The 10,817-nt window shown below is 36.5% G+C and overlaps 1 protein-coding gene and 1 long non-coding RNA gene across 3 annotated transcripts in view; one reads left to right on the forward strand and one right to left on the reverse strand.

The window, feature by feature from the left end:
* Positions 1–2,092, reverse strand: part of LOC141420765 (uncharacterized) — a 154,309-nt gene extending 152,217 nt beyond the window's left edge. The window contains exon 1 of the long non-coding RNA XR_012445344.1: positions 1,315–2,092. This is a non-coding gene — a long non-coding RNA (uncharacterized lncRNA). The remainder of the gene's footprint in view (positions 1–1,314) is intronic.
* Sec61g (SEC61 translocon subunit gamma) lies at positions 1,575–8,203 on the forward strand. 2 transcript variants are annotated; one of them, XM_020188138.2, is made up of 4 exons: positions 1,575–1,686; positions 3,143–3,245; positions 4,501–4,603; positions 6,723–8,203. In XM_020188138.2, the coding sequence occupies exons 2-4, from the start codon at positions 3,152–3,154 to the stop codon at positions 6,730–6,732; spliced, it is 207 nt and encodes a 68-aa protein (XP_020043727.1). In that variant the 5' UTR covers positions 1,575–1,686; positions 3,143–3,151; the 3' UTR covers positions 6,733–8,203. The 2 variants fall into 2 exon arrangements, with proteins under 2 accessions (XP_020043727.1, XP_020043726.1); XM_020188137.2 differs by having other exon boundaries at positions 3,146–3,245.
* Positions 8,204–10,817: the final 2,614 nt, after the last annotated feature.

The following is a 10,817-nucleotide window of genomic DNA, read 5'->3' on the forward strand; positions in this document are numbered from 1 at the left end:
GTTGTGTATTCATGTTACAGGGATGGGCACTACTTTTTATGTAGGTTTTGTTCACATATGCAATGGTATGACTATGGTTTTCATTCATTGTCAAAGTAAAACACTGGAGTTTGTTAATACTTCTTTCACAGTATTACTGACTGCAAGATGTGTTGGCTATGAAGCTAAGAAAAAGCTCTTCCAAAGTGCAGAGGTCTGTACATTATATCCCTTTTCTTACCCTGATGATGGAACATAACCAGGGTACCTGAGTAACAAATGTAACCTCAGGAGTAACTGAGTACACTGTGCCCAGTGAGATGTTAAAACTCAGTGCTTGAGCTGGAAGTGTGGCTCGAGAGGTAGAGCGCCTGCTTTGCAAGCAAGAAGCCCTGAGTTTAAACCCTAATCCAGCCCCCACCCCAAAAAGCTCCCAGTGCTTCTTAAACCTCAGTATCTAAATGTAAATGTCTAACTCAGAGAACTTTGCATATTGATTCAGGAGAGAACCTGCATTTTAAACACATTTTCCATATATTTTACTGTAAGTGGTCACTCATACTGTCATTCTGTACTAAAGGTGGTCATACGCATTATGTATACCTTGTCACATTGTACTGTAAGTGGTCATACACCTTGTGTATATCTTGTCTTAGTTTTAAGACTAACGTACTGGGATACATTTGACTATTCTTCATCTCTTGGATTTTAGTCCATGTGGTAGTTCCTTAGAGGCCTAGAGTGACCTATCCAAGGTAATCTTGTCCTTATCTCACTCTTCTTTTTCACACTTTATCTGCTGCATAGTGTTTATATTAACTATATCTATCTATTTTCCAACTCTCTATTCTGTAGATTTCTTTACCAGACCATAAACCCCAAGAAGGTACGTCATGCCAAGCCTGGCTTATTTATTTACAAACCTAGTAAAGTGTTAAACACTTTAGATTCTCAAAAAATAAAGAATGATTCGTTCTAAAGATCACATATTGGTGAGCTCATCAGTCATGAATGTTCATGATATTCTCTGCGAAACAGTACGTCAAATAGCACGGATACAATGTAATCATGTCACTCGTTCCTAGAGTACACCAAATGACGTTCTCAATTTCGGCGACATTCCCATGACTGACAGCGGAAGAAGGCCATTTTTAGAGAGTGGAGAGATTATGCTAAATTAGGTCGGTCGTACTATCATATTGCTTATCAGCCTCATTTTGACCAACAACGTGATATACATTCATAAGGCATGTACAGTAAGACGAGACATGACCCAAAAATAGACCGCAGAAAACAAACGAAGACAAATCTACCTTTACTTCCTCATTTACCTACTTTAGCGGAATCGCACAAAGCCGCAGGGGGCTCTGGCTGTGAACGTGAATAGCTTGAGGTCGGGCTGGTGGGGTGCGGGGGACATTCCTGGGGACTTAGTAAAGCGAGAACAGGGCGGAAGCCACACTCTAACTGCTGGAGAAAGAAAACTCCACGCCAGAAATCCTCACCCAGCCCTGGGCACGTCTCTTCCAGGAAGCGAAGCCGAGACACTCGTCACTCTGCGCCTGCGCACTGTCGACTACAGGTAAAGACCCAATTGGAAGGCAGGGTGGGCGGGCCGTGGTCAGTCTCGGCTTCCGGTTCCGACGGGCTTCTAACTGCTTCAGTGCTACGTGTCTCTGGCGTTGGGAGTAGGAACTCAGCGGGCAGGTAAGTGTTGACTACCCGAGGGCTGGCAGGAGCGAGCCGGGCCTTTGTGACTCACGGAGGTAGAGGGCGCGGGCGAGTCGGCGGAGCTCTCGCGGGGGGGACGTGCGGTCTAGACCTAGGCCGAGTCCGGCCACTTGCACTCCTTCCCCACACCGCCGCAGGTGGAAGCGAAGAACCAGGGGCCGCGAGCTCCCGAGGAGTGGAGGAGGGGAAGCGATGGCCGTGGTCCCTCAGGGCCTAGATTCTTGGGTCAGGGCTCGGCTTCTGCTCATACTCTGTCGTCCCTCCGTGCCAACCCTTTAATTTAGGGCTTCCAGTGTCGTCGGACATAGTGGCCTCCCCCGTGACCCCACGGGGCTGGTGGTGCGTGTTTGGAGCCTGTTCTGTAAGAGTAGTTTAGTACTTGGGCTTGCCGTGGTGTCAGGTGGGAGAGTTGGGTTGGATTCTATATCAGGAAATCTAGTAGGTTCTTGGATCCTTTCCTCTGACACTGTTTGCAGCGTTCTGTCTAGTGTGCATTTAAGACCATTGGATTTCAAGAAAAAATTTCAATGAAATACCGAGAAAACAGGCATAACTCTATTCTTGACCCAGAAGGTTTACAGAATTCCCCAGCGTTCCTTAGCTGTTTCACGTAAATTGTTTCATTTAATTCTCCCCTGCCCACCCTACAGGAGGAGGCCGGGACTTGATTAGAGAGTGTTAGTGTTTTGAGGCCAGGGATTTGAACCACCATCAGGTTGCCATTCTAAGCACTGCACATAAAGCACAAATGCCCTGGCCTCATTAGCTATTAAGGTAGTTAGCTCAAAAGAACATATATGATAAACTGTATAGCCTTGTTTCCATAAAAGATGTATTCACACCTAAAAGGATCTGGATCTTGCTTTAGATTTATGTGGTTTTGAAAAATTCATGTCTATCCATACTACACAATGTACTTTACTCTTCCCTAAACGTATTGTATAGGAATGTTTGATAACAATCTCATTGAAATTCACGTTTGCCTCCATTTTAGGCTCTTGCAGCACCGTAGTTGGCATTCGCTGCACTAGACAAGCGGTTTCTGAATAGTTTAAAATAAAATACAGAAAGTAGTTGTTGAATCCCAACATTGTTGGGAATGAGTGTGTTGTCAGCTGGATAACCTTGTAATACAGATAAACATTATATTGAGTATGCAGTCCTTTGTAAATGAGGATAACATGGGTAGAGCTTTTCTTACTGTCTTTCATCTGATGTTTTCCTGGAATTTACAAATACAGTGTAAATTTAGGCTGTGTAATCCGCCTTTTTAGTTTTTATTTTATGAGATGGAATTGATCCCTGTCAGGCATGAATTCTTGACTGGACTCATTTACATCTTTATATAACTCAGCAAGACCTTATTATTATATGATAAGTAATGCTAGTGAGTATTTTGGTTTCTTTCTTTTCCTTTTTTGTTTTTTTAAAGCAGGAAATCATGGATCAAGTTATGCAGTTTGTTGAGCCGAGTCGGCAGTTTGTGAAGGATTCAATTCGGCTGGTTAAAAGATGCACCAAACCTGATAGAAAAGGTAATAGCTTTAATATTAAAAAAAAAATTAACTTTTTCCAAATCTTGTATTTAACATCTTCCTGATTAATAACCATTGCAGGGTTGGGATGTATCTCAGTGGTAGAGTGCTTGCACCACCACCATTGCCACCACCCCCATACACACAAAGTAGTGATAGCTACCATTGCATTACTTTTATCAACATTTTTATTGATTTATTTTGTGCTTTTGCTTTCGAGCAATGCCACTTATATTCTGTACAGTGCTGTCTAAATTTTTCTGTTTTATGTATTTTCAAATTATTTCAGCATTTTTTCCCATGTTAGACTTAAGTTATCATATTTATGACTTTAGAGTTCTTAGTATCTTCCACATTACCATTTTGGAAAAACCTTTGGAGTCATCCCTGCTCTTTCCTCACTCCAGCGCACAAATTTTAATGTAAAATGAACAATATTGTTGGTGCCAATCTAGAAAAGTTTATTATTTATCATCTTTTGTGGATCTGCCTTTATTTATTGACCAGATTAGAATATAATACACAAGATAACTACACATAATTTATAAGTAAATGTAATAATAGATGAATAGTCTTATGAAGCTTAGAAGCTTATCAGAGAAGACTCTCATAAAACAAATAATTATATTTTAAAATTACTGTCTTGGTAAGTATTAGGGAAGATTAATAGAAGATCTGATAGCACCTAATAGGCAGACTGACCAAGTCAGAAGGCAGGAAAAGCTTCCCTGAGGAAACAGCTGAAATCAAAATATGCCAGAGTTAAAACCCTTTTTATAAAATGGCCCAATTTTGATTTTTTTATGTTGAATTTTTTTTTTAACTTCATCTTGGTACTAAACAAACTAAATCAATCCTTTGTAGTATTCCACTAAAGTTAGGATTCTGCTTTTATACCCAATGTTATAATAAAATAATTTCAGTGTATTCCATCCTCCACCTTTTTTCTTCTGTTTTTTAGTATTTTCATCATTTGTTGAGAACAGCAGATATTTTTAGTGCTTGTTGATGAATTCACTAGCAGATGCGCATTTTCATTTCTGTGTTTCCTTTAAATGTGTGTGATAGAAAATTAAAAACCTGTCAGACACTCATTGTTTACTATTATTAGTTTTACTTTTTGTTTTTAAATTACATAGCTACTAACTAGACAGGGGTAGTATACACCAGTAAGTTTATTTATGTTACTGATAGTTTTTTCCCCATATTTTGACAGTACAAAAAGTTAATGTGAATTTTGTGTCTCTAAATTCAGAATTCCAGAAGATTGCCATGGCAACAGCAATAGGATTTGCCATAATGGGATTCATTGGCTTCTTTGTAAAATTGATCCATATCCCTATTAATAACATCATTGTGTAAGTAAACTTTATGAAATAGATTTCCTTTATGAAATCTAGAAATGAATGAAAATGGAAACTAAGTTGACAGTCTGCTATTTCATTAATACGCAGACATGTTTTTTGATATTTAATGCTGTTAAAGTCTACTGGTAAGATAATAGTTCTTTCAAAGTATTTTTAAATCTTATGCTGTATAGCTAGCAATTTTGTGAGCCAGGTACTACTTTTTTAAATAAAATATTACTAAAGGTACTCAGTATGTCAGGAAGTATTCATTGACAGAGCCATTATTCAAGTACAAGTCCTCTTTATGCTATAATTTGATTTTTAAATGTAGAAGAAATGCTCTCATCCGAAAATCACTATTTTGATAGAGTTTTAATTCTGAGCCTGATTGCCTAGCTTCACAACTCAAATTGTCATAGCCTTGAGCCATTTACTTCTTTACCCAGTTTATCCCATGAGCTTAATAATTTTTATTTGGGTTATAGTAAAGATTCATGACTTAAGTCCTGTAATGCCCAGAGAAAACCATATTAGTTAAGAACTTAGGTGGAAGTTGTAATGTTGTAATGAACCACTAGTATTAATGGTAGGGTGTCATAATCTTTATATTATTATATTAGAGAGAGAGAGAGAGAAGGCTGAGAAATACTGAGACCAACAGTGCTTTTGCTTTCTAAATTTATTACAAGTCATCGGGACACCTTACGGCACTAAACAGTTAATCAATTTTAGGTGATTGAGGACTTGGGATGAGTTTCAGTACTTTATGATTTTCTATTCATTTACTCTCATCCTCATCTACCATTTGGAGGTAAATAATACCTATCTTATTTAATGGAATGGTGAGGTTTGAAGCAGTTATTTCGAAGTTTTCTAAACTATAAATGTGTTAAGTACTAGGTATTTTATTATCTATACTGGTGGAGGTTGTCTTTTAAATGACAAGTTACTGCATGCATATTGTCAGGTGGATTTTTTAAGTAGGTTACCATAGTTATTAAACAGAAGTGCCAGAAAGTAACATTCAGGATCATGAAGAGTTAGAGCTGGAAGGAACCAAGTCACTCAGATCTCTCTCTGTTCTTTTATAAAGTGTAATACAGTCAATATTCAAGTCTTCAAGTCAGTGTTATATGCTCTTGTTCCCATTTCATGTTCAGACAGTTTAATTAATATTGATAAAACATTTTGTGAGGAAAGCTACAGAAAATATACCCTTTGCATGATATGCTGTGATAGCTATAAAACTGAAAGAGGTTTTTTTGTGCTTGAAAGAGCATTAAAAAAAAGGCATAAATTGCTGCTTGAAGTATAACCACAGATTTTTCTTGCATTACATTGAATTATCACATTTTTTCCCTTACGATTTTCTTCTATTCTTTTTAAGTAGTAATTTTTAAAAATAATAATAGCAGTCAAAATTAATGCCCATTGTATTATAATTTAAAGGAGTGAGTCATTTGCTGGTGTTTTAGTTACAGTAACAATTTAATAATAAATAATTAAAATACTTAGCAATAAAATTTATATTCAGAGTTATTTTATAATTTTCATTTGGGAATGGAATTATTTCTGTTTATTTAGCATCACAGTACTAAAATGTATATATGATAATACAATTTTAATGATTTAAGCTTTAAAAATTTAGACAGTCTTCTGTAGAAAAGCTTGCTTTGTTTTCATTATGGTTAAGCCAGTTTTTTGAATGATTATGGGACAATGATTGAGAAGCATTGTGCTGGTGTGTAGTCTTTATTTTCATCTGGTTTGTTGCCTGTGAATCAAATTGGAAAATTTCTCAACCAACTATCCTATGATGTATTTAATATCTTTTGTCATGTTCAGAAAGACAATATGCTTGACTATTCCAAAATGGCACTTCCCAAAGGAACTTTGTGAGTTTAAAATACACCTGCTTCAGAAGCACATCATCATGAAGGACCTTTATTTTAGTTCCAGGATTTTAAAGTTGACTATGCCTTTCTTTTATGCTGTCTTGATGGAAAGTTAGGTGTGGTTCTCAGATAATTGATTTTGATTCCATAAAATTGAAGCATACTGCATTTCAAGCGGGTATCATCATTAAAATCTCTGTGCTCAAAAATGACTGTTTTTCTTTCTTTTACAGGGGTGGCTGAATACATTTTTGAAGATCTTCATCTTTGGGATTAGTGAACAAGTGAGGGTTTGAGAAGCTTATGAAGTAAAAACTTGTGTTTTGGGGTACTTTATGGGGTTTTTCACCTTCCCTTCCAAAATGTTTTTATTTCTAAATTAAAATAACTTCAAGCTTAAAAAATATTTCACCTTTTTTCCACCAGATATTTATCAAATTTTAAGGATAGAAAAGTGGTGTATTCTTTTTTTTCCCTCTTTTTTTTTTTCTTTTAGTATTTTGGTTTATAGGAGAAATTAAGAGATCTGATAAAATACTGTGTATTTAGAGGACTTTTCTGTCTTAGTCTGTCCTGCTATAAAAAAATGCTAGAAACTGGGTAACTTACAAATAATAGAGACTTTATTTTTCACAGTTCTCACAATGAGTTTTGGAGGGACATATTTAAATCATAGCCCCTACTATCAGATAAGTGTTTCCTTGTGATGGAAACACAAGAAGTAAAGGAAGGTAGATAGTGAGCGCCTATTAGAGTTTGAGGGTATCAGTTTTGTCCTTACTTACTTAAAATAGAAAAAGTAGCATACAAAAGTTCAGGAGCTACTTGAAACATTCCTGAAAATCATGGTTAATACTTGGAAGTGATATTCTTTGATCCTTCAGTATCATGAGTTGTCCTTGTCCCTCAAATTCATTAGGGCTGGGAGCCTTTCCTGGAGGCTAATTCTTTAGCAGCTTTTCAATACCTTCTACACAGCTGGTTTAGTCCAGTATTTTTCCAGTTTTCAGGATAATTTTGGGAACTTATTTATAATTGGAAAAGTGGTGGGTTTTTTTGTTTTGTTTTTATTTTTGTTTTTTACCTACAACTTTTAGATTCTAAAATTTATCATGTATCATTGGATCCAGGATGTCACTAAATAAAAAGTGTTCCCTTTTTTTGGCAAAAGTAGTAAGATACAATGTTTTTAATGTACCATAAAAAAGAAAGAAGACATTTGCCTACTATAATTGTAAGGCATCAACAAGTATAGAACTATTCCAAATTCACAAATGTTACAATGTATAAAAAAAGATGAAACATGATATTAGCAAAAAGTACCTAATACTAGGCTTTCCTACTGTTCTCAGTCTTGATTATATTCCTTTCTTACTCTGAAGGCATGGTGTGTTGACAAAAAAAGTAGCAGCAGTACAGCTTCATACACTCACACATACAAACACACCTATAATGATATACACACAGGCACCAGGATCAGAATGATATACAAATGGAGCCTGCAAAGAAGTACATTAAATGTCAGTATGGCTCTGTGGGGTGGAATTATGAGTAAAAATTTCTACTTTGTTTTCTAAATTTTTGTAAACAGTGATATTAAGGCATAATTCTTATGTACACCTTTAAAGTGTTTTTATAAAAACAGTAAATGGGGAAAGTGAGAAGTCTTCCCTAAGTAGTCATACTGTAATAAACATTGGCGTTCTGAATTTTATGAGGTTTCACTGGCAATTTAATCTGAAATCCAAAGGGGGCATATTCCTTTTTAGAAAAATGCTAGGTATAGCATGTCTACAATCCCAGCGCTCAGGAGACCAAGGCAGAGTTGTGAGTTTGAGGTCATCCTGAGCCACATACTGAAACCTCTGCAACCCTACAGTGTAAAAGCAAGACAGTGTTTGTTTTTTAAATGCTTTTCCATTACTTCCAATTTCTTTATTCAGTGCTCAGACTTGCCAATTTTTTTCTTTTTTTGCAGTACTGGGGTTTGACCTCACCCTCATGTTAGACAAGTGCTCTGCAACTTAAGTCACATCCCTAGTCCTTTTTGCATCAGTTTATGTTTCAGATAGGTTCTCTTCTGTCCTGGCTGACATCAAACTTCAGTCCTCCTACCTCAGCCTCCTGAGTAGCTAGGATATCTTGAGTGTGCCATCATATCCAACTTGTTTTTGAAATAGGGCGTCAATAACATTTTTGCCCAGATTGGCCTCTAATCACAGTCCTACTGTCTCTTGCCTACTGAGTAACTAGAATTATAACTGTCCCCACCAAGTTCTAAATTTTTTACAAACCTTGGTTAGTACACATTGGGACAAATGTTTGTTTTTCGGTAATTAAAGTAGCAGGTGTTTTAAGCATCTTAATTTAGTTTGTGTTGCTATTGGCGGAATACCACACACTAGGTAATTTATTTAGAAAGAAAAAAATCCAATATTCAGGTTTCAGCATCTGGCAAGGGACTGCTTGCAACAGCATCCTGTGGTGGTAGGTGAGAGAGCAAGAGGACTTGCAAGCCCTTTTGTATTGGCATTCAGGAGGATGAAGAGTTCATGACCTAAATCCCTGCCCTTGGGCCCTACCTTGCAAGTCTGTTGCTGAGTAGGTTTCCAACATGTGTTTTCTGGGGGGGCACATTCAAACCTTGGGAAGTGTCTATTGTGGTTGAGCAGTAGTGTTCCATTTTGGATCCATAGTTCAGAGACCAAAGTCTGTTTTCATCATAGCAGTAACAGATAATCTGCTTTTGAAGTGTTGGCGGTGTTTGCCTCTTGAACGGTGTCCTTGGAAATAAAATTTGAATGAAACTTTGGCTGATTCTAATCTTAAACCTAATTCTATATCCTATAGATAGATTTTTATCTACTTAAAGGCTGAAAGTGTGTGTATGTGTCTGTATATATGCATGCTCATTAGTATTTGTGTTTACACATGTGCCTCTGCACATGTACATACATGCACATATACACTGCTTATATTAAGTAACTATAGTGAAAAATATTCTGTGACAGATTTGCTTAGCTGATAATTTTGTTGTAAGATAAAATGAATGTAGATTTTCTTGACATAGAATTATAGTTATGTATTTATGACACATTTGGGTTGATGGGTTGGCCATGAGTAGATAAGTTATTACAGAAGTATTTTGTATCTATACATGTAAGTAATATGAGGGCTGATGATAAAATAACCTTCATAAATAATAGTTTAATTTCTTAAATAGGAAAGAATTTTTTTTTTTTTCTTTTTGCAGTACTGGGGCTTGAACTCAGGGCCTACACCTTGAGCCACTCAACCAGCCCTTTTTGTTTTGTGATGGGTTTTTTTCGAGTTAGGATTTCATGGATTATTTGCCTGGGCTGGCTTTGAACTGTGATCCTCCTGATCTCCGTCTCTTGAGTAGGTAGGATTACAGGTGTGAGCCACTGATGCCCAGCCTAGATTTTTTAAGTTAACATACTCATAATACGTATAAGAAGTGGTAAGTTTGTGTTCCAAACACTTGAGGAAATTTCTTAAACCTTGTTTGTTTTCTAAGTACCTATAGCAAAATAGCAATCCCTTTTATGGCACTTCTGCATTTCTAGGGACTCCTACACTTTAACAACAAAAAAGGCAACACAAAGTTACACCAAAGCGGAAGGCAGTAATAGTACAGACAGTGGCAGAGCCTTGACTGAGGGCTCCAGGAAGTAAAGGCTGGTTCCTACTTCAGTAGCTTCGTTAACTCCTGCATTGCCTTATCTCAAGTCTGTGCTCTGAGTATCTGTCTCCCATTTCTTAAGAAAGCTTCTGCTTGTTGGAAAAGGTACTTAATTTAACCTGAGTGTACATGGCACCGTTGTGTTTTATTCTTAAAATTGTAACCATCTATCAGAAAACTTCTGCTTAAAATGAGTTGAGTTGTACCTGTAAGTTACATGCAGATATGACTTTGTAGTCTAGAAAAAGTTGAGATTTTCCTGCTTCTTGGATGCAATTATCTCGTGTTGAAACACTGAAGAGCTTGTTTTGCCTATAGCTTCTACCATAGTGTATATGTATTTCCCTTAAATTTTTGAGTTTCCTATAGACCTTTCTTATTTTTTAAGTTCATTCAATTGCTTTTAGCAATATTTTGTGGGGTTTTCTTTAGGAGTCTTCTTACACTCCTAAAATGGCTCCTGGAATGTCTTGATTCCATTATTTGCATTTTCGTAAAATAAAACAGACAATTCATTAATTATAATTTAATCTAAAAGTATTTGCATTCTTCTCTCAACCAACCCCATAAACCCCTGCCCAAATCCTTAAATGATTGTTACTTTTTTTTAAGGTTCTCAGGAAAC

This window comes from Castor canadensis, chromosome 2, assembly GCF_047511655.1.
Source record: "Castor canadensis chromosome 2, mCasCan1.hap1v2, whole genome shotgun sequence".
Lineage (NCBI taxonomy): Eukaryota > Metazoa > Chordata > Mammalia > Rodentia > Castoridae > Castor > Castor canadensis.

Coding starts and splice junctions, on each gene's coding strand:
- Sec61g (XM_020188138.2), top strand. CDS start 3,152: ATGGATCAAGTTATGCAGTTTGTTGAGCCGAGTCGGCAGTTTGTGAAG. Junction 3,246..4,500: donor CACCAAACCTGATAGAAAAG/GTAATAGCTTTA, acceptor CTCTAAATTCAG/AATTCCAGAAGATTGCCATG.